Source organism: Corvus hawaiiensis, chromosome 8, assembly GCF_020740725.1.
Source record: "Corvus hawaiiensis isolate bCorHaw1 chromosome 8, bCorHaw1.pri.cur, whole genome shotgun sequence".
NCBI lineage: Eukaryota > Metazoa > Chordata > Aves > Passeriformes > Corvidae > Corvus > Corvus hawaiiensis.
In genome coordinates, this window is record NC_063220.1 from 11,771,175 (window position 1) to 11,795,995 (window position 24,821).

The following is a 24,821-nucleotide window of genomic DNA, read 5'->3' on the forward strand; positions in this document are numbered from 1 at the left end:
GAAGCACAGAATGCCTTCCTGCATCACCTGCTGGCATCTGGGTACAGTGCACATGCACATGTGCAAACACTGACACGATCTCGTATATCACACTCCCAATGTGTACAGTAAGAGACCATCATTCAGTCAGTGAAAACATAATTTTCCTCAAGCACAGGAAAGTATATGACCTCAATTTGTACAGGGAGGAAAACACTTCTGAGCCTCTAATTTTAATTAGAAAATTATTACCGATACTTTAAAATGGGTTGATTCCGCACTATCAGATGGCAAACTCTGCATAGACATTACCAAGAAAAATGTTGTGGAAACATTACCACCATCTTATTAACATCTGGAGAAAACGACTTCACATTAAAGCAAATACCAGTACCATAAAATAAAGGCAAACAGTGGGAAATAAATTAGAGCTGTTCTAAACACAGCAGGTTGTTGATACAGCAGCTGAATTAAATATAGAAACTGTCTTTCAGCACAAAAACAGATCTAGGAATGGCCTTTTTTAGCTCACTGCAGAATGATCAATTAGCTGAGATCCACTGCAGTTTTGTTTTTTGTCCACATTGACTTCTCTTCCCCAGCTTCACAGAGCTCCAACTTCAAGACTACAACGGGGAAATACATTAATTTTGACAGCAAAAAGCAGTTACAAGGAATGGTAAAACCCTTGGTATGTTAGACCTTGATCAAGCAAAAAATTTCAATGCTTGTTTAATCTTAAGCACCTCATTAACTCCATGAAGTCACCAAGGGAAAGGGAGTATAACATCAATGGCTTCTGATCCTTTCCACTAAGAAATGAAAAGCTGAACTAGAGTGAACGTTTTCCCAGGATGAAGCCACCTGTATGAATCCAGCTGGATGTCAAAGCACCTTCAACATCCCTCACATACACCACTCACCAGCCCCAAAATCAATCTCCAGCCACTCCCACAAGAAGCTGCACCTCAAGTAATGAAGAAGTGCACTTGAATTGTGCTCTGGTGCACAGTCTGGGGAACGAGAAACATTCCCATATGCAACTGACTCCCCGGGAACTAGTCTGAGAAGAGGTCTCCAAGATCTCCACCTAGAAAGAAGCTTTGGTGTATTTCTTCTTTCCAATCAGATCAAAATATCAATTTCATTATGCTCCAAACAATAACAATTTCACAACTGTTTGAACGATTTTTTTTTCTGTCACTCTTGACTTAGACTGCAAAGACATTTTATACCCCTGTTCACCTAAAGCATATTGCCTGTGCCAAAGAACTATAACAGAGTTCAGTAAAAATCACTTGCTTATATGGAATGGAAGAAGGATGTAAGCCCACCCATTTAACAAGACAATCCAGAGAGATCTTATATTTAAAATAAAGGTTACTTCAGGAATAAAGTATTTTCTACTTGATGTCATAGAAGATTACAAAGTTAATAATGCTGTATATTAAAAGGTCACTGCTGGAATTCTGTCCTCAAATAAGGAGCACAACACAGCTAACAGTGGCACGGACCTGAAGTAGCACACACGCAAAACATCTCCTCTCCCCTTTCACACACAATCTGCAGCACTTCTGTGGATAGCTAAAGAAATGGTTATATGAGACCAGAAAGACAGTATTTCCACCAGATGGTTCACAAATCTGGCCAATTTGTTCTTCTGGATGCATAACAGTGGTTGCAAGATCAGATAATAAATCCACCAAGCTAGGAAAAATGGAAGAACCTAACAACAGTCATATCTAGAGGTGACAGCACATAAATTGTGCCCCGTGCCTTCACCCAGTTCCCATATCCATTCTCCATCCTTCAAATGGAGAAATGAACACATCCAACACCTCTGCTGTCATCCATCCTCCCAGGAAAGGCTGATCCTACACAGAGAAGGATAGAAAAACCAGGAGGCTCAGAGTGAAAAACAAAAGCCCACCACCAGCCACACAGCTCGGACGGGCACACACGTTTGTTACATAGCACGCAGAAAAAGAAAAGTGAGCAACTCTGGGCTTTTCTTTTTTTATTGTTTCTATTTTTCTCATGGAAGCTATAGGGGGAGGGAACTTCTAGCAGGGGAAATAGCAGGACATTTGTCAAAGGCCTGAAACCACCACTTCTTATTATAGGGCCAGGACGAAGGATCTACCCCAGCAGTGATATAGATTAATCACTTTTCATTAAGAGACATAAACAAACTCCAGTCAGAATGAGCATTTCTGCCAGCACCCTGTGTTGCCATTTATAATTGCCATAAGGAATAGCAAAAGAGCACCAGAGAGTTGTCAAATGTAATTTATAGGGGTTTAAGTTCTAATCATTTTCTATAATATTAAATTAAATGGCAGCCTTTGTTCAAAAGGAAATTACATTTTGTCTTTCTACATTCTAGATTATTTATATATATACACAGGCATGTATAAAACATTCTTTTCAGTTGCTTTTTCCTCTAGTTTAAGTGGAGAGGGGAAGGGGAGGCAGGACTGGCTACTGCAAAGGGTTAAGTCCTTGAAAACATGCTTGAGGTGAGTTAGTTTATGCTACATACCTTTTACTGACTTTCAAAATCCAGTTAACAATGAATGGCAAGCACCAGACCAAAAAGAAACAGGCTGAAAATCAGACTGAACTTCAGATAGTTCCTTAGGAATGGATGCTGAGGAAGAGAGCTGTCTGGGACATGGTGCATCTCCTTTAAAGCAGGAGCTTTGGGGACAGTGGTGACACACACAGAGCTGTTCTGAATGAACTCCAGGTGGGCAGAACACCAGACAGCAGTGGGGAAGCACACAGAAAGAAGATGATATGGAGAGGCCCCCTTGCAAGAACATTAACTACAGTACATGGACTGAGATCTTCAGTACATGAGCAGGGAACATATCCAGCTCTGAACGCTTCAAGGGGATTTATCCCAGGGAATAAACAGCACAAGCTGCAGGCAGGAAGAAGTCATACCTATGCCTGCCATAACGTATCTGGTACACAAACCACAGCAGTAGTTAAGAGTCACTCAGATTTGTTGGGAGAGTGTGTAGAACCCTTAAAGGAGCTCAAATGCAGAAGCAGGGAGGAGGGAAAGTGACACCATATTACAGCACAAATCCACAAAAAAGTCATGCCCTCAGATGGGGCTAATGTAATAAAAACTAGGGTAGGATTTGTAACTAAGAACCTGAGCTCCTGCTAGCCAGCTCAAAATTCCAAGTATGTCACTGGGTTAATATAAACACCTTCCTTGGTATTGCTTTCACATGGGTTATGTGCAGGTGGATGAGTTAAGATGGTGACATACTCCTCTTCCTCTGCCCCAGGGTAGCCAGGCACAAAGACAGCTGTGATGTGGAATACTGAACGGTACAGCAATGAGCCAGCACACTGCTCACAGGCACAATGCTACAACATCCTCTACTGGCATGGAGATACAGGTAGCCTGAGCACAGAGATCACAACAGAGATCTGTTTTGTACATAGCTGAATTAGTTAATAAACCACCCCTGGACAAAAAAAAAAAAAAACACCAACCAAAACAACATGCCACATAAATGGCATTTAAATGGCATTTTTATTAATATTAGCTTTCAAGGAATCCTTTTATTTTTCTCAACGAACATAAATTTTCACTGTAAATTACCAAAGCACATCTCCCTAAATCAGCACAGACCAGTTTATAGGTGCAATAATCTGTAGCAATAGTACCACTGAGCTACATTAGCAAAAGAGCACCAGAGAGTCGTCAAATGAATAAAGAAGTTCAAATAAATGTCTTTTGTTCTGAGAAACAGACAGCATTAAACCATTGTGTACTGCCTCCTGATTCTTCTCTTCACTTTAATGCACTTTTCATAAGCAGTCCTTCCCAGAGGTCCCAGTCACATTTACCTATGTAAAAGGCTATTCTAAAAAAAATAAACAAAACAGTTTTAAAATAATAAACAAAAACAACAAAACACCTACAAACCATGCAAGCCACCACAGCTACAAAACAAACCCAGTTCCTTAGCAAAGTATTAGAATTTACTCTGTAGCACTGCATTATCCTCTTCTACAGCTGAAAAGGCAGTTTTGCCAAAAACACTGTTGCAAAGACAGAAAGTTGAGGTTTCATGTTTACAGGTTCATAGGGATTTCCATATTGAATGTGCTCAGCTTAAAAGTGAAAAGACTTTTTTGGGGGTTTTTATGGCCTCCCACTAGCCCCTCAACTCAGAAACACTTTAGATCCTTCCTAAAGCCTAGCCACATCTACATCATCAATGAGAAAACAAAACAGATTTTAAAAAAGAAAGAAAAATACAGTAATTTTTCTTTTCCAATTTGATTTAAAACATTTAATGAGTTGTATGGTCCCATGTCTCCTTCCCACAAAGTTTCATAGTAGCTTTGAGTTTAAAAAGCCAAAGAGTTTCAACAATTTGTGCTGAAATGTCAATGCAAATGGAGGATTTTTGCTTTGGATTTTTGATGTCCTCTCTTCCTTTTGAAACTGAGAAATCAAAATCGAGTGACATTTAAAGGCTTAAAGATAAAAAAATCATTTTCTTCCTTCAAAACATCAGTCCATCACAAATTAAATATGAACAGTTTGGAACTCTTATGGGAAAGAGTACATTGAAGCATTTTAGATTACATGTCTGACCATCTGAAATTTCTCACTGGCAAAGACTTGGCTATTCATTCCCCTCCCATTCTTTCTCTCTCCAACATCATTACTGCAATTACTTGCCCTGAAAGCTAAAGGATGCCCCCAGAGGTCTGAACACAACCCAAATCTCTCAGAACACAGCTACATAGTGTATCTAAAGCCCTTCTCTGCCATTCCCATGGAGGAGAGGTGCAACTCATTGCAGAGAAAATCTCATCCTTTTTTTTTCCTTCTTTCATCCCTACATGCCATTTCAACAAAAAAACTTCAGTTTCATTAAACCAGCCCAATTTCCTCTGAGACAAAAGAAATGCTGGTACCACAAGTAACTACCTACTTACCAGCAAAAGTAACACCCATATAAATCAGCTAAGCTAAAGGTGTCTTTGAATGATTTGCACTAGTGCCACAGATGTTTGAGAATGGCTAAATACCTGCTCACTGCCCTGGAGATATACTGACCTCTGCAATAACCAGGGGGCAGTGAAAGCAACCTCTGTTTCCTGGTCACCAAGCATATCAGTCAGACAGGAAAAAATGGGATGCATCAGTGATAAAAATCTGCTCTAGAGAGAAATCCTGTGTATTTACTTACAAGAGAAGAAATTCACTCCATTATTTAGGGATCAGCAGCTATGACAAGAGAGACATTTCCTCTCTGGGAAGCCAAACAAGACATTCATGAAGAGGGCAACAGTTTTCATATAATTACTTACTTTATGTCCCAAAAGGAAAATGCTCATTGCAAACCCTTGTGCTACAGAGTAGCCCAGATCTGGGACTCCTTCTTCCTTCACATGGCTCAAAAACTTCCTTAATGTTAAGGATAACCTGTGGCCATCACTCAAGCAGTAAAGGGGCACTGAGCTTTCATGAGAGATAAATTGTCTGGACCTAACCTGTTTCAACTTCTTGTAACTTCACTTCTTATTGCCCGAAATTTAACATTAATGGCAGATTTAATTAATGAATATAGCGTCAGATCACCAACTCTCAGAACCATAGTGCTGTAATCTTAAAGGATGAAGTGCACTGCACTCACTTTATAAGGGTTTATGAAGCATGTGTTATAAAAGTACCTCAACCATAAGGCTTTTATACCTTGGCACTCACTTCAATACAATCCCATAAAACCCAAGCAATCTTTAAGTGTTAAAGGTGACTTTCACTACTGTATTTATTATTGGATAATGAAAAATGACTCAGGCACCCACAGAAACCAAGCAATGAAATAAGAGTTTCCTGAGACTTTAGCATTGGGTCTGCATTATATGTACCGTGACCAAAGAACCAAATAGCTCTCTCAAGACATTTTAGACACTTCACACTAACCTCCCTCCAGAACTTCCTTCCCATCAGGAATTCTTTGTAATTACAAAACAACCTCCAGTCTGCAGAATCAAATTGCTTGCCAGTGAACTTTTCAGATGTCAGCAGTTATTTATGTAAGCATTCAACCCCTCTGGAAGACCTCCTCCATAGACTCCTCCAGTTGTGCCAGAGACTGACAGCTCTCTAATCCACCAAACTGGCTTGAGAAGACAGCAACATCATGGGGAACCCATGTGTGGGTTCCCCATCTTTGCAGCACTGAGAGAGAATGATCAGAGGACACGATGCTGCTCCGGTGACATGCAGGTTCATTGTCTCTGTAGAATATTTTGCCTTTTGTAGAGGGTACATGAAAGAAGGGAACCATTACTAGAAAGAAAGTAATAAACAGTAAAATGAAAACTTTTCTTTAACATAAAACAGCAGGGTTTTTGAAACAAAAGTGGGCATCAGTGGAGTGCATCAAATGAGGACCAGCACTACCTTGCTTTCTCTGAGGAGATGCACATCAGCCCACCACACTTGTTTAACCAGACTGGTTAATCTTTTGCTGTCTTCTATTGTCTCTCATATCCAATTATACCCAGACTAAAATTACAACTAATTGTTCATATTTGTACAAAATTGCAAGAGGCTTTTGGCACTTCAGCCATACCTGCCATAAATTGCCACACCAAAACAAAACACTTCACGAATTCCAAGCTCACACACTCCCTTCCCTATGGAGAGGGCACTCCATTTTAATCACCACCTCCAGCACCTGTGCAAGAGCACAGATGCACCATGCAAGAGGCCTCGAGGATCAGGAGCAAATTAAGGTTAAATTGCATAAAGCAAGAGCTCTTCAAGGAAAACCACTCTGCCATCCTCACTGGCAGGTGGGAAATGAAAATATATCATGGCTGTAAGACTTAGACAAAAATCAGGGCTGGGAAAAGAACACAGATACTCTAAGGCTGCCATCTGAACCTGCCCACTATGCCAAATCCCAGGCTGGATCCAATTTGCATGCAGAGGAGTGGAATAAGCCATCATAACAGACCCAACAAAGCAGAACATCTCATCTTTGTTTTGCTGCTGAGCAGGTCAGAACAACATGCCTCCCCTCTTTCTCTCCTCTTTTTGGCACTGGACACATGTACTTTTCACTTTTAATTACAAGGCACAGCAAGCATTTGCTTGTTAAATTCCAGGTGCCAGTGGGGATGGAAGCCATCCAAAAAGCATGTGTTTGACCTGGCAAAGAATGACTGACTGGCAACAGCCACATGCTTGGTTGTAAAACCTTTTCATTGTCACAGCAAGGCAGCTTTTATCCAAGGTTACTCCAGCCCATTATATTCTTGTTACAGCTGCACATTCTCCAGCTCCCCACAGATCATCAGAGCAAAGGCCTCTGCCACAGTATTCCCACCTTCCTGAGGCCACTTCAGTGCTGTGCAGCTAATTTGCCAAAGGCTTTTCTGTGTCACAGCATGTTCATGCTGACTTCTCCTCCACAAACTGCCAAATGGGTTACAAGCACCACCACTGGTTTTGTACATCCAGTTTGACCAGCACTTCTATGAATGGGCCTGGACCCGTAGTAGCAGGAACCTCAGCTGGTGACCTTAGGCACCAACCAGTGCTTCCACACAAATGCAAAGCCTCTGACTGATATTATTATATTGCTCTAGAGTCTGGTATTTCTGCATAGCTTAGCTCTGCATGATGCCTTTTTACTCTTCTCGACTCTACACAGGAAAGCCCCGGTTGTTAAAACATCTGACACATCTGTTTCGCGGTCACCAGCTTTTTCTAGTGACAAGGAACAGCTCTGATCCCAAACTGTGTTCACAGAAAGAGAAAAGCAGCATTCACTGTTATAATTATATGTTATTTGAGTAAATGCATGGTTGTGCTAGTCTCCATAGAACTACAAAGTAATTTTCACCATTACAGTAACTTACCATGTAAGCAGAAATAGTTACAGAAAATAATGTTATCAGTGAGGAGAGGCTGTGTGCAGCACAGCTGCTGGAACTGAGAACACCATTTATATAAAAACACTCCTCTGATTATAGGTCTCACTTGGGAGAACACTTTACATGTGGGTATAAGTTTACTCACAGTAGTTGCCCCATTACAGAAAACAAAAAGATGTGCATGGATAGTTACTCATGGGGGTAAACTTTTGCAGCCTGTATTCAGCAGTCTATTTCATTTGAGGACACTAGAGTGTTTCATGACTCTCTAGAAAAATAAAAATCGTATTATGTATCTCCCTCGAGGCCATTAAATCTGAATACAATTTTAAATGCATCATTGATTCTCCTTTGCTTACCTACTTTATTTTTCTGCTTTTTTAGTCAGATTGCAGAGTGAACATAGACAATAGTCAGCTTTATCACTTCCAGATAGTTCATGTCCAGATGCTTATGATCCATCTCAATTTACTTACCTGGCATCTATTACTCATGCCCCTTACTGTTCCTAATGTACTTCTCTTCCTAACATCCCCCCACTGGAGGAAGTTAAGATGATAGGAGAAGGTCTACCCATTTTCTGGATGCAAGGCTGAGGCCCCCAAAAATTAAAGGTTAAAGTTACCAAACATGACGGCAGTGCAGTGCTCGGCATGGTAGCAGTCAGCTTTAAGCTATCCACTGAGGCTGCAAGCTCTGCATGCTAACTTGGGTGCCAGAGATGCAGGTGCCAGATATGGGAATGTTCTGGACCTAGGAACAGGATTCACAAGTAGCAGCCCACCGGCTTTGACATTTTCCCTTACATTCAATAATTAGCTCCCAATGAAACAGTCCTTGCAGGTTTATGGTGGTGGTCGTGTCTGCAATTACACACTGAGCAGGTGAGTGACTGCCCCAGTGACTGAACCACAGCTGCTACATCCTATTCCAACAGGGTCACTGACACTTCACAGCCTGGGGAAAATCGTGTACTTTCCTTTCTGTATCCCTTCATACACACACATGAGCTCCGGTCACTGCGGTGTCCTAAGAACCAGTGTAAAAGGAAACAGAATTGGAAGAGGGGATAAGGGTTTTATCTCCAACACAACCCTGACACTTTGGTTTAGGAATCAATTGGCAAAAGCCAGAAAATTGCCAAGCTTACTCCATCCTTTCACCCACTTCCAGGTCCTAGGCACTGCATTCCTTGTGCCCATTCCATTGCCTCTCACATCTCTGAGCACAGCTGCTTCAGGAGTTTAGTTGCTTTCTTGCAGGAATTTTTAAGGATCACAGGAAGGTTCCAAGGGAGACAAAAGATGTCAGATGAGCTTTTTTTGTCAGCAACAGAGAATTAAAATATTATAGGGCCCACTGTAAAAGGCAGAACCAATCTCTCCTCAGAGACAGGACTGGTCTATGTGTAGATTGCCTAGATTTCTAAGAAAACTACAGCTTGAGTTTTCCTTAACTGCATCTGTGCACCACTTAGAAATCCCCTGTCATTACTTTTGGAGTCCAGCAACATCTGTCTGTATACAATGAAAAAAGCCATCTTAGAACCAAGAGGGTGAAGGGCAATGAACTCCCACTAGTGTAAAAAGAAGCCTCAAACACTCTATGACATATTGAAATACCTCTCAAAGATCTAGCTCAGCCAAGCTCCATGCTGAAGAAAACTGATTCTAACACAGTCACAGAAGTGTTTCAAGGTTTCCCAGTGCTGCTTGGGATAAAATATTTTACACAGAATTGATCACACCAGAGGTGACATTAGAGTGACACTAAGAGGCTGATGTGCGTATGCGGCAGAAACTGAGACTGTGGCCAGCACGTGCCCTGCAGACCCTGCTAATCTAGGCTATTAAAATGAGAATTCACTCAGTAATGCTGAGCTTCTCTATTCCTCACTTTGTAAAAGAATGAAAAAAAAGGATATTTTGCCACTTATTTTTGGGTTTGGGGTTGGCAGGGGATGGGGGGAGAATTTTCCTCAAAGAGAAATAAATAAGTGTTGGTGAACCACCTCCTATCACTAAAGATCAAGGTCAGATCATTATATGGTCTTCAAAAGGACCCACCTGCCCCTTTTCCAAGGGCTGCTCTCCACCCATTCTATTATTTTCCCCTCCTTTTTAATAACAGGATGAAGTGACTCACTATTACTGATTGATAACCCTGCTGTCTGTGAAGCACCATGCCCCTCCTCGTTAATTCAAAACTACCTCATTTTTCATACTTCATAAATTAATGTATTATTGGTGCTGCAGCAGTAAATGAGATGGCCATGTTTCAGAGAGTGGTAAAGAGGATGGAGACAGGAAAAATGTCTCATAAAACTGCCCTATATCGGGACCTGCAGCTGTGTTCACCCTGCTGACAGGCCATGTGGTTAATATCAGCAGCCCTGTACAAGGTGATGCCTCCTGACAGACCCTCTCTTCCCTCTAACCAAGGCAAGGCACTCTGAAAGCTCACACAGCTCCACTCTGCCCACTTCATGAAAGCGATGGTTATGGTATGTGACAAAATTGCAGCTTCATTTTAGTCAGTATCCTAACTCATGATCTGTCCTTTAACACTCACTGCCTAAATTGGAGCAAACTACCTCTGTTTTTCTGACAGCCAGCTCTGGGAAGTCTACGTCTGAATGTGGATGAGACCCGTGGATGAGACCTCTCCAGTTTTATCCCATTTCTTGTCATTACAACCTTGTAACATCCCTAAGTCTCCGTAGGGCCCTGACTGCAGCAGTACAAGGTGAAGCAGGCAGAGAGTGCAACAGGAGAGAAGGAGTGAATTTTAGGAAGCCAGACAAAGCAGCCCTGTCAATAGACATGCACCAATATCCTGCCAAGCTCATCACTCTTACCTGGTAACTGTCCTTCTGCTCCAAAAATTCTTTGCCATATTTGGCATATGGAGGTACAAAGATGCAAAATACAGATGCATAAAGGTACACAAAGACAACCCTAACTCAAGTTTTGTAATATATGAACTTTTTTTCCTTCACAAACACTGAAAGGATGGTTTTTATTGTAAATGGCTGCTTCTTTTTAGACCTCTCTTCTAACCTTCTTCCCTTCTGCCCCATTAAATAATGCCATATGGAAGTATTTTGTTAATTATCTCAATTGCATTTATTTTTAGAAAACAGCTGATGAGTAGTGGGTTGGTTCAGTGGGTTTGGGGTTTTGGGGTTTTTTTCCTGTTTGTTTTTAAATGTATCTGCTTCTTCAGAGAACTAACTGAAAAAACACCAGGAATCCCCAGTTTTCATATTTATGAATTCTGAGGGACAGCCTTCCCTGGAGCACGACAATAAAAAAAACAGCAACAACAAAAACACCAACCTGGAAATACTGAAAAAGATTTAAAAAAAAAAAGATTTAGAAGTATTTATGCCTTTATAGCTCAGCATTTTCCATTCATTGATCTTGAACCGTGTTCAAAACACTAATAAACCCAGTCATCCAGCATCATGAAACGATATATCTTACATAGGAAAGGTCAGAAAAACCTATTCTGAAAATGTGACTTTGCTGAATTCAAAATAGAAAACATAAAACCCTTCAAAACAAGAAATTCCTGAAGTCCTCTTCTTGAAGTATTACAAAACGTCCCTAATTCAGGATTTCTTTCACACAGTTTCAGGTCACAGTTCTGCAAACATTTACAAACATGATCTCTTTTCTCAGGTGCCAAATTCAAGCTGAATTAATTGGACAAGCAAAGAGAATCCCACGTACAACAGCTCACCAGACTGCACCTTGTAGATAAAACATGTCATGTCACACATCCTCTCACTCTTTCACAGATGTTGTGGGTGACCTTGAGGAAATCATCTTTGCAACACCAGTAAGTGAAGAAAAATATTACTTCTTCATTCACATTTTATTCCTCTATTTAAATTTTCAGTTCTGGAGACTGAGCCTGACTGTCCCTGAAGTGTATTTATGAGATGGATACACTGAGATGTTACCCCAAATGCAGTCACATTTGCACAATCCTCTGGTATAACCAGAGCAGACAAATCTGAGCTCAGCTAAGCCAGGCACTGTGTTTCACAGCCTTCCTTTTTGCCCACATCAACTCTGGACTGGGTAGCACAGATTTTGGAGTTCTGAGAAACACAGGAACATCATACACAGCTCAATGGGTCCAGAGAAGGGGGACACACAGAGACTTTTACAGCTGCATTTGCAGCTCAGGTAATTTAGTCCCTGTTAATGGCAGCTGCAAAACCAAGGGCTATTTACTGACTGTATTCCATTAGGCTGGAGGGAAAGATTAAAGATAAAAGACAGTAGAAACAACTTGTTCCATCACTCCTGCCCTGTGGCTCTAACTCAGCCCCACTGCCTTTGAGTTATAAATACGTTCTCAAGATCACATCAGAAGTGCCAGTTTGCAGCACAGACCCTTGATCACAGTGTCAGCACAATGAGGAAAAAGGGTCCAAGGAAACCTTCCATCTTCCTAAAGCCCAAATGCCTTTAGGATACTCCAGAGCTCAGTTCCTCGCCAATAGCTTGGGATGCAGTCTTAGGAAAAAGCAGCAGATGATTAATGGGAGCTGTGGCTAAGCATGGAAGCTCAGTTCAGGTTGGGCTAGCAAGCATCAGGTACACGCTGGAATCTTTGCCTCATCAACCTATCACACATTTGATGATTAAGGAGAAAACAAAATGCTTTAGAATTCCCTTTGGGAGCATGGAACTAAGAAATGAAGGAAAAACCAAAATAAGTTTGAGCCATGGTTCTGCCCTCAGGCTCCAAGCACAGCTGAGGAATTCCCTTTGGAGATACAGAAGGCTGGGACAGGTTTTGCTCTCAGTTACTCTCCAAATGAGCAAGAAGAAATAAAGAGGAGGTCAAAGTCACTTGTGCTCATTTTGGGATCTCCCGTTTCTGTAAAGGGAGGTATCACTCCCAATATTCTAGCTAGTCACCAGTCAGGTAGATGCATTCCTCTGCAATTACACTATTACAGACAATTAATTTCTTCCTTCATTAACCTGAACAGCAACACAACATTGCTCTCTGCCAGCTTGTAAACAGTTGCTGCACTTCACTCCCAAGAAACTGCACAGAAACAAACAAATCTAATTAGATTTATCTTTCAGAAATTCTTACTCTCTAAACATTTCTCCTCCTGATGGGCCAAGTTCAGAGGCATGATGAGGTATGAGAGGCACAGCATGCCTTAGGCTTTTACAGCTTCAGTGATTGGTACTGCCCCTCCATTTTGAGGCTGTGACAACTAAGAAACTAGTCTGAAAAACCATTTTCTCAAAGCTCTTTAACTGAGCACCATAACTTTATTTCTGCTTTACTCTGTTTGCAACTATTCAAATCCTTTAGCTGGAAGGTCTACCTTTAAATAAAACCTAAAATGCTTCCGTTCTGGTTTAAGGGAAAAATGGGGAGAGTCCTCATTTCGTTCACTGCAGCTGGATGATGTCTCTGTTCAGACAGTCAGCATAAAAGGCTACAGACCTTTTAATTCTTCAAGTCATCACCTGCAACAATGATTGTAATAGCTCAGGGGAAAAGCTAAAAAAACTGCAGCCAACTGAATTGCAAAGCAAATCCATGAAGAAAGGTATTTCTAAGACATCAGAACTGTCACCTCAGATCTTAAATGCAATCAGGACCTCCAGTTTATCCACACCTTATCTGAGCAATGCTCTATACAGGAAAGCGGGTTTGAGGTTGATTTGTCAGAGTTGTTATTCTCTTCCTTTTTCCCCCCCTCTTTCTTTTAAATTCTTTTTAACTCCATCGTCTCCACCTCCACAGTATTCCCAAGGGTAGAGATAAAAGGTTCATAGTGAGAACTGGGTTTTCAACTAAACAACATCTTCACCAACAATAAGCACTCTTCACAGAATATTTCACGGGAAAACTTAAAACCTAAAATCTATGGTTCAACAAATCCTCGAGATTCAAAGTGGCACCTCCGTGCCTGAAAGGAGCAGTGCTCCAGATATATGGGACTTCAATTCTCATCTTCTTTCTGCACCCTTTGGAAGGGCTTTACATCCCTCTGTGAGGCATCAATTCTGAAATGAACCCTGTTATTGACAACCAAGAAGAAAGCAAGTTTTCTCACAATAGGGGATCTCACCCAGCAGACCAACTCCTGCTAGAAAATAGGGAATCACAGCACTTCAGCTCCAAGCAGTGACATTTTGAAGTGCAGCCATTTAACCAAAGATTCACAACCTTAATTTTTTGTGGAATTTATTCAATTTTCTAACAGAATTTTTTCAGCAACCATAAAGAAAAAAGAGAACTGGGATAAAAAGAAACTGGAAATTTAAATCTTGAGAGAAATGTTCCTATTAAAATAGAAGAGACTTTTTCCCTTAGTGTTTTGGAAGAAATAATTCCAATTCCCAGACCGCTGTGAAAATCTGCCTCTAGTAGAATGTAACTAACGCCCAAAATATAGCATTAAATTAAAGGTCAGCAGGGAACCGAGATCTCTGCCCAGCAGAGAGTAAGCAGCTTTTTGTCATATCCCAAAGACAGACAACAGGCTACAGGGCAGAAAAGCCAAAGCTAAGCATTTTGCTAATTTCAGCTTTTCAGAGCACTCAAACATTTGCTGTTAAATCCCATTCATCCGTAAGGAAGGGGTGCTGCTAAGCAAATATGAAAATTTCTCCATTCTGAAGTTCACCATGAATCACCTGCTTGTTCCAACCTATTTGGCAACTGGACAAAGCAGATGCCTCACATGTGGTCTTTCTCTCAGGCCAACAACTGGGTGGGCAGATGCACTGAAAGGGAAGATGTGCCCTGGAACACACTCTGCCTGTTAGAGCATCTTCATGGGTTTGGGAGTGTCAACACTGCAGGCACTTGGCTTCTCACCAGAGCTCAAAACAGGAACTCTCAAGAAAGCCAGTCCCCAGGACCTCAGAGCTGTCTGACTGCTAGGGGCAATGATCACCTGGAATTTCATAGCATTAAGGAGAGCTCAGTGCAGATTTTCCTGATCCAAACACAAGTGCCTATTGTGCAAGTGAAAGGAGAAACAGCCCAACCACCTGCAGGAGAGCAGATCCAAGTCTGGCAGTTTCAACTCCCAGCAGCAAAGGCTTTCCATACACTTGCAAAGCATTGTGAAACCCCGAACTTGTTAGTTCTTAGGGGAAGGGAATTAGCTGTATGACAGCTGCATGGGAAGATGAAGTAGTCCTGGCTCACGGCAGGGAGCATTTTGACTACGATGCAGCCAGAGTCTGCAGATTCACAGTGGGCTGCACAATGCTTGGTAGTTCCCTTATGTCAGCACCCAGGGTGGTCTCAGATTACCAAGCTGGCCCTGACCACTGTGAATGATACCTGAGAGACAGGAGGGGTCACAGCTGGGAAGAAGAATTCCCAGCAACTTCCTTTAGTACGTGCATGTTGTTACATTGATTTAATCATAACCGCAAATGTCAAATTGCACAAGGGTAAAGTGAATTTTCCCAATACCTTCTGTGATTTCTAGGAAATGGACACCCCCCATCTCGGCTCCAAGAGCAGCCATCAGCAGGTTGGCTAGCACCTGGGAGCAGGCAGGAGCTCTGGGACCCAGCTCTGCACCACAGCCAAAGACACCTCAGCTCAGTCTTTGCTCTGTGCCTTGGTTATCTCTGTGCATGAGGAGGGTGGGTATCACCCAGCAGCAACATGTAAAAGCAAGGAGCAGCCACAGACTAAATCTGACCTCCAAGAAATAAAGCACAGGTTGGCAAAGAAATTAAAATATTCCCACCAAAGTTATTCAAAAAAAGAAATCAGAAACAAAAGGCTTTTCTTTTAAAAGAAGAACACAAAATGCCAGCTTTTAAATCCCCCTGCCTCATAATTGAGCCCAGGGTTATGCCACAATTCAGGTAAATTATGTTTATATAACTGGCATTTGGCTGAACACATAATTCCCATTTAACAGCTGAAAAGAGGCATTTTGGGCCTTCAAAGAAATCTGACAGGTAATTCCCACTGTAGTTCTGCAGGGTAGCTGAGAAGTAATTATCCTTCTCACTAGTAAATCAATTAGTAATGAACGTATAGAAAGCTTTTCTCCTCCTCCAAGTAAGCGCTAATCCTCTAAGCACTAATGAGTAGACAGGGCCAGCAACAACGTGCAAACCCATCAGAAATCCACAGGAGCTGCGAGGCATGCAGGCTCCAATCAGCACCTGGGAGTGAGTGCCTCAGGAGGAAACGCCTTGCCTGGAAAGGTCTGCATGGTTCCTGTGTGCACACAGGCTCTGTGCACGTGTGTTACTGTTGGTACCTCCCTCCCCACTTCCTGCCTCAAGCCAAGACCTCTTTTGCAGCTCACAAGAGATCACTGCATCACGTTCAACAAGGCAGCACTTCTGCTGCTGAAGGTGAAACGCAAGCGAGCTGGGCTTTTTCTGCTGGATGCAACTGATTCACCTATTGCTTTGTGATTCAATATTGGCAGCTGTCCTCAGGAGCTCAGCAAAAACATTCTGTGTAACTCTCCAAGCCACGGGAACAATATTCACCCAGAGAGACTGGGAGAAGAGTCTCTACTACAACCCAAGTGCCCTTCTTGCAGTGCATAACCTCAAGAATCTGTAAGAGGAGTGGGTGGACAATAAACCCAAACCTGAATTTGACAAATTTCAGACACTCCGGTCCAGCGACACCTTGTTCAGACACTTCTCAAGTGCTACATGAATGTCTGGAATTGCTTGATGGTTAACAAAGCAGAGTTCAGACAGACCAGCTGTTTAAGCATGCACAGTAACTGTGCTCATATATTTAGCAGAGGTAGAAAGAATGGAGGAAGCAAGTTGTTCCCACAGCAGCCAGCACTGAAGCTGGTTTCCTATCGGTTTTCCTTACAGCTTGTCTCTCCATTTCATAAGACTTTTCAGAAGAGATGAGAAGGGCACAGATAGGTCAAGAAATCATTGCCTTCAGGCAGAAAACCAAAAAATTTCTTTTAAATTTCTAATCTCAAATGAGTAAAGAGCAGGTAAAGATAGGTCTACATAGGCCTATGATGAAATGTAGGTGGTTTTAATTTAAAAAGGGGAAAAAAAAGAAGACTGCTAATCTGTAAAGCTCAGTAGCCTGAGAAATTGCTAGAAGATAATAATATATCCTCATACTCTGATTTGTGAGGGAGTCTTTACACCAGTGACGTAAGATTTGTAACTGAGCATATTGACGGTGCTTTTGGGTGGGCAGAGTTGCTTTGGAAACAGAATAAAGAAGAATTAACTCCTCAGTGCCCCCCATATTGGATATAGGAGGGGTGTGACAGCCAGGAAAACTCACTACAAAACATCCTAATCTGTTTTGCTCAGGAAACAAAAAAAGTGAAAAAAAAAAAAGAAAAGTCAAGGTAGTTGTCACAATAGTTCAGCTTCTGCACCAAGAAAAATATAAGCTGAACTCTGACCATTGCATTCTTCCTCTTCCCTGTACATCCAAACACACATACTAACCAGAGCTGTATCTGCCTCATGGTTGCACACACTGAAATAAACATCAGTCCCAAAACATCTGTAGACTGAGCAGTGATGGAAAACACAACAGCAATAATAAGAACAGTACAAGTAACAAGTTACTATCTTTTGATGGAGACAGGGTATGGACAGTTTAGAAGTGATCAAGCCAAATATGTTGCACTGGGCCTCTACACTGTCCAAACACAACTTCACTGTCAGCAATTAGCTTTGTGCTGCAGCCTTCCCACACTGATTTCTGTGGGTAGCTGAAAGCATCTTTGTCCCACTGCCTCCCCGGAATCAACACAGGCAATAATTTTAAACCAAAACGGCACTGAGGAGTAGCTCCTGGGCTGTGCTGTGTGAGCCAGCTGCAGCCCTAATTGCATCATGTGGGAAGAGTGAGCAGGGGGTTGGAAAGCTGTGACCTCATCTTCTCTCCTACACAACCAAATCAAATTGTAGGTCTTCCACCCACTCTCACAGGCATATTCTGCTTTCAGCCCCCTTACATGATGCAACCAAAGAAAATGTCATTTACATCTTTACCTCCAAATGTGGGGAAAAAGAGTCAAAGGCAGAAATAAATGCCTTTTACTCAGTATTTCTAATAATAAGGAGACGCAAGGCAGGGAGATGTGTAATAGCCAAAGCCAGTGTAAGCAAGAAACCCAGAAATATTTGTTGAGTTCTTTATAAAGTTGTAACAGTCAGAAGCAAATAAAACCAACCTTTATTTCTCTAGCACATTCAGCAGGGAACTAAGCGCTTCATCGCCATAAAACAGGATCAGTTCTACAGGATTCCATGGAATTCCACCAGTGCAACTCAGACACCAATTCAAGCTCTTGTGAATTACCAAGAGATTTCACTTTAGGATCATAGTTCCTCTCAGAATGCAGTAATTTTGTTTCTATGGCTACCAGTTTGATGGCTCTCCCTTACCTTCTTCTTGTTGGTGGGACTGACATACAGGTAGCTTAGCACAGTCTTCAGGCCCACTTTGTCATTTAGCTTTTCATAGGTAGTGCCATAGTCTGTTGATCTGGAGAAAAGAGGAGACAAAAAGAGTTTATGTGGTTATTAGAGCTCAGGGGAAGGGAATGACTGTGAACAGATGCTCAAAGTTACAGCTTGGAGCATTATTATGCTTAAAACACAAGCTTTTGTGTTTCATTCAGGATGGCCAGCAGAAAAGAGAAGAAAACTTCAGTTCTTTGGGGCAGGGTCTGTCTCTGCATTCATTGATCCTATGCATCTGGGGAGCTGTGGTGCACCCATGAAGGTGGACTTTGGGGACACTGCCCTCATGTGCCAGTGTGGGATTGCAAACGATATCTACACATAAGAGGACTCTGATATCAGCAGCAGCCTTAGCCTTTCTCTTTCCAGAAAAATCCAACATAAGAATCCAAATTAAACCCATTAACAACAGTTTTATTTAGGTAGGCTGATTTTTGACTTGAAGATGGGGATCCAAATGTGGCTCAGAATTGTAACAGCTGAACTCATGTCTAGATAAAAATGTGCCTAAACTGGCATCTTGAGTCCTCAGTCACCCCCATCCTACTTTGTGCCAGGCATTTAATTTTTCTGAGTTACAGAGACAGATTCAGGCCCCTACACCAGCAAATCCCACCCAGAGGAGCAGATGATCTGGGGGTGGTATTACCTATTCGTGACTGGGGAAAAGGGCTGCTTCGTCACAGAGGGTTTTCTGTAGTGTCCTCCTCCTCATTTGTGGGCATGTTTGATATCTCACCTTGCCCTGCTTGTTTCTCTACTGTTTTCATACTTTGTTTTCCTAACAAACAAGATTTTTCCTACCAGAACAACCCAACAGCTACATTGTACAGGATCCCACACCTGAAGAGTGCTCAGCACCAGAGGGGGGTGTCAGACCCTGCCTGACAAGCCCCCCTACCCCATGCAAACAGTGGGGAGAGCCTGGCTCCCAACCCTGCACAGTTTCTGTCATAGGGACAGAGCAAACACAACCCGCTGTAGATGGACAAGGCCCTCACAAAAAGCCTATCTGGACATACCTACAATGTTATTAGGATGAGAATCCATGGTCCCAGCCCTCCTCTCTAATCATGCTTTTTACTGGACAGATGATCAGAGAACATGCAGCAATTCAGTGCCTTTACCAGTAACTAGCTCTAGTAATTTGGTTTCCTAAGTTCAACAAGCCTCTAGCATTTGCAGCTTCATGGTTCTGCCCGAGACCAATCCTCTGCTCCTTGCCTGTCTGACAGAGAAATGGCCCAAAGCCACTTCTGGCATCACAATGAACAGTACAACTCATGTGGCTACAGAAACTGAGCAATGCCAGAGCCTGCACCCAGCTCTGCTGCTCTCCTTGCTGCTAGAGGAGTCCAGAGTGACACCAAAAGGGCTAAGCCACAAAACCAGCCAGCTGGTTTCAGGCTTCCAAGTAGTAGGAATCATGAAGTCAAAAGCTTGCTTTGTCATTGATGTGGCTCCAACACACTTCCTTCAGTGCCTCCTTCAGGACAATTTCTAAATACTTTGTAAAGTCATTCTTTCCTTAAATGGCTTGAGCCAACCTTTCTCCTTTGAACAGCTGGCAGTCAGGGTGCTTCAAGTCTTAAACAACTTCCTTGTGCTTTGGATAACTCTTTAATACAAAACCAGAGCTAACACTAGCTCCATTTGCACTTACCACTCTTCTGTACTAATACATAGTAGTATCACCCGCTGGGCTTCACACAGATACCCCAAAGAATATGACAATAATGGACTGTATTTTCATAGAATTTTCCCAGCCAAAGTATCTGAAGCTCTTGTCTCACTAGGTACCAATACCAAACAAAGAAACAAACAAACAAACAAAAAGTAGCGGCCTTCCCTCTCCAGCCAATCTTGGAACTGAAGCAGCTTTATTAATGAAACTGAATAATCTAGGACAATTACTTCCAGTACATGAGGCCTCCTAAAAATGCAAATTCAACAGGTCAGGAATCCTCAAGTAAGACTAAGCTCTAAGCAGAGGATAACAGAGAGAGGGCAAGCAGAGCTGCTTCCCTGATCTTACCCTTCCAGCAGCACTGCAGCTACGAACAAGCCACTTTGTGACTACACACGTACTAGCCACCAGGCAGTGAAAGAGATCACTGGTTTCAATCAGCATTAAAAGAGAATACAAATAACAGTTTAATATTCTGACAGAGCTACTTTGGGTTTGTTCTCTGAGCAATTTTAAGATCTCCCAAAATGCTTTGCACTTCTAAAGATGCAGGCTGGATGCCCTAATGACTCTTTCTCATTAAACCATTATCATTCATTGCATTTGCCCTTTCAAAGGATAGCTAGAAAAGAAGAAGGATCATTATTTCGTTAGCTTCTCTGAGACTTTCTTTATTATCATGACAGTCACCACTGGCTTCACAGAAATGTCTCAAAGGATACCACAATAATATATTGTATTTGCATAGCACTTTTTCTAGCCAAAAATCCAAAGCTCTTGTCTCATGCTAGTCCATTCAAACTAACAAAGTCCCAAAAGCCATACTGGGAAATACTATCTCTATTCTAGAGATGAAGAACCTGAAAGCTTGCAGAGCTAATGGTTCATTTTTCAAAAGCAGGCATCTACAATCAGCCATTTCAGCTTCTGCAATCATCTAGTGTAAGACTCAACTCCACCACCAAATTGCCTAATTTGAAAACAAGCATTTAAAAAAAAAAAAAAAAAAAAAAAAAAAAAAAAAAAAAAAAAAGCTGGCTGCTAATTTTAGCTACCCAAGCCTGAACATTTAAAGATACGTGATCCACACGTGGAACAGAAAAGTCTTGAGTCAACTTTTAACCTTAACTTGAACCCCTCTCCTTTACTAATTACTTCTAATTCCAAATTAGCTAGCCCATACCTCATACAGTTGTTTGACACTACAAGCAGACTGGATACCATATTATCTCCCATTCCTCTGGTTACAATATGATCCCCTTCAAAGCACATTACTAAAGTAGTGGAGGGGAAGAAATGTTGTAGTTACATCAAAATGACAAAAGACTCAGTGATATAAAAGGCGGTTGCCATGAGTAACACCCCAAATGCCTGCCTTAACTTTGTTTGGGCTTTTAATGGCAAACTGATCCTGCCCACCTGATTCTTCTCTGGGTTGCTCCATTGAAGCCATCCCTGGAATCTCATCACCTTGGAAGGTTGTTACTGCCTTCAGTGTCAAGCTGATATTTGCATATGGCTTCTAACCACACACACGTGCATACATAAAAGTGTTTTTAGCAATGCTTTCTTAAAACGCACCTCAATGCACTGCTGAGAGCACAGAAACTCTTACAATGCAGGACTAGGAATGCTACAGTGATTCTTCCCCTGCACTCAGCACTGATGAGGCCACACCTCCAGTGCTGCATCCAGTTCTGGGCCCCTCACTACAAGAAAGTCACTGAGGTGCTGCAGTGTGTCCAGAGAAGAGCAACAGAGCTGGGGAAGGGTCTAGAGCAGAAGTCCTGTGAGGACTGGCTGAGGGAGCTGGGGTTATTCAGCCTGGAGAAAAAGAGGTCGGGGTAACCTCATCACTCTCTACAACTCCCTGAAAGGAGGGTGTAGTGAGCTGGAGGTCAACCTCTTCTCCCAGGTAACAAATGACAGGACAAGAGGACATGGCCTCTAGCTGTGTCATGGGAGGTTCAGGCTGGACATCCGGAGGAATTTCTTCACAAAAAGACTGACTATACATTGGAACAGACTGCCATGTTGGAGTCACCATCCCTGAAGGTGCTCAAAAAGAGATTGGACGTGGCACTCAGTGTCATGGTGTAGTTGATGTGGTGGTGTTGGGTCATAGGCTGGACTCGATGATGTCAGAGGTCTGTTCCAACCTAATTAATTCTGTGATGTGGAATGGACTCTGGTCATATTTAACAATCTTGTAAAAACTCAGTCCATGCCTTTTGTCCCGCATGTCTGGAATAATATGGGTTTGGCCCTGTTTCTGATGACGACCTTGAGGGTCTAGGCTGCATCAGACTTTTGCTCCTCACCAAATTCTGCATATTGCATTTGTAAAAGCAAGGTTTATAATGTAGTGCTTTATTGGGATACTACAACTTTTCCCATAATTATATTCTGTTTTAAACAGTTGGGGAAAAAAAAACCCATCTTCTTGACTCCATTGCCCTCCCATGACAGGCTGTGATGTGTTTAACCCATTGCTGCAGTGTCCCCCAGTCTGGCAGAGCAAGGTGCAAGGGATACACCCAGGCAGAGAAGCTTCTCTATACAAAACCTGGTCATAACTCAGTGCACCACAAGCTTACAAAATCCATCTTGTTCCTCTAAATCTGAGCCTGAGCTTCTCTGTGAATCCAACAAACTGCCTGAGCCAGCAGACTTCTTATCGTGTAAGACTTGCTCAGTCACAGAGATATGAAGTAGAGGTAGAAAGAATGCCCTGTGAATAGCTTTTAGAGGAGTTCTCCTCTGTGACACTTTCCATCTCAGGGCTCTGTCAGACAGAGAAAGGCAGGTTGGTTTGTTTGAAGTCTCAGCTACTCAGCTATGGAGATAGGCTATAAAACGTGTCAGTCTCTCAGAGAAAAAGAGCTGCAAATGCTGGCACTGAATAACTGGGATGAAAAAGTCAACCTCCTCCACCAACCCTCCTGTCAGGGGGTTTCTCCTCTGTGCCTGTGACTCTCCCTCTGTGCGGAGAAGAAGCCATCATGCTTTTGATTTTAGATTTTCAGCCATTTTCTAAGCTTTTTCTAAAGCTGTTGCATTCATCTCCAGACCAGAGTCCCACTACACATACCTGCAGCCCCACACTGAGAACTGTGTGGAGGCACAGCTCTGCTTAAACGAGCAGAAGAATATCCCAACTCTCTGTGCACTTCAGAGAGCAACAGGAAGATGCCAGATTAATATTTGCTTCACTTCTCATGGGCCTGCAAACTGTCTGCCTGCAGCATGCTTGTCTCTCCATACCCCCCAAACAACTTCTTGCTCTTACTCATTGGCCAATTTTCTCCCAGTTTGGCAGGAAAACAAAAACCCAAGAGGAACAAAGTTTCTACAAGTTTCATGAAAATCAAGAACCAGCAAAAGGAAAGCAATTATGAGGGCTCTGAGAAAAGCTGCAGCATAAAACTAAATCCCATGAAACATGAGAGGAGGCACATCTCTCTGAACATCCAGCTGCAGGAAAACATTCAAACACCGCTCACATATTAATACACTACAAAGAACTCAACTGCACAACACAGGAACTCAGGCAGCCAGTCTTCCATCACTTGTGGAATGTTTCCTCCTTCCCCTTCCGCTTCCTCCCCCTCAAATTAACCTCCCTGAGATAAAGGCCTTTCTGAAGATATGACACACTGAGAAAAGACCCCTCCTGAGTCAGAGTCCAGTGAGGCACTGCCCAGAAAGATCCACTACTACCACTGCAAGGCTGTCTGGTTGACCTGGTCACACACACAGACACTTTTGCTGACAAAATAAAATAAAATTCAAAACAAAACAAAACCAACAGAAAAACCCGATACAACAACAAGAAAAACACAAAAAAAAACCCAACAAAACCTGCAAATGAAAAAAGTCCAAACTAAACAAAAAACAACAGACCAAAAAAAAAAACATATAACTAGACCATGGCAAAGGACCTGCTAACCCCACAGCCAGGACACCACTGGTACTGTTATCTGATAGCATCAAAAATGGCATCAGTGGAGGTAACAAACACAATCTAATTCTTAGTCCTTCCCTGTCTGGAGCTGACATAAGTCTGGATGTGGACATTTTACAACAGAAGTATCCACAGAAGCCCTGTGGAGCTAAACCTGTTTACTAACCAAGGAAGTTCCAGAATGTGTAGTCTGTGAGTCTGCCACTTAAGAGACCAAAACATTTGCTGAGAGCTTGTTTTTGCCCAACCATGAGTTTAGTGACTGCAATAAATATAAAGCCAGAATATTTTACAATAGCAAGCAGAAAGAACTGCCTCTCTTTGCCTCCATCCCACTAAAGGAAACTAAGGGCCACAATCAAAGTCTGGGGAAGTGAACAGAAACCAAGCAAGCATGTGGTGCTGCTTTCTGGTGTAATGTCCCAGCCTACAGCAATATCACAGACTTCCTATATTGAAGATGATGCCCTTGCATGCAAGAGCTATCAGTGGGCTTTTTGTTCCATAAATCTGTCTAATCTCACAGGGAAACTTTTGGCAACTTTGCTGTCACATGGTAGTAAACACCACAGCTCTGTGCTGTATGAAGAGAGACTCCCTTTTGTTTTAACTGCTACCACTTAACAAGTACAAAACCATGGAGCCCCATGCTGCCATTTGTGATTTCACTGATTGTCATATTCTCCGTAGATCTTTTTTTTCCAGTCTCAAGACTCTCTGTTTATTCAGCCACTCCTTGTACAAGCTATTCATGACTCTG

At 42.2% G+C, this 24,821-nt stretch overlaps 1 protein-coding gene across 1 annotated transcript in view; it reads right to left on the bottom strand.

The window, feature by feature from the left end:
* Positions 1-24,821, bottom strand: part of SORCS3 (sortilin related VPS10 domain containing receptor 3) — a 276,335-nt gene that overhangs the window by 127,563 nt on the left and 123,951 nt on the right. Inside the window, exon 3 of the mRNA XM_048310943.1 lies at positions 18,333-18,432. Coding sequence (XP_048166900.1) covers positions 18,333-18,432 — 100 coding nt within the window. The remainder of the gene's footprint in view (positions 1-18,332; positions 18,433-24,821) is intronic.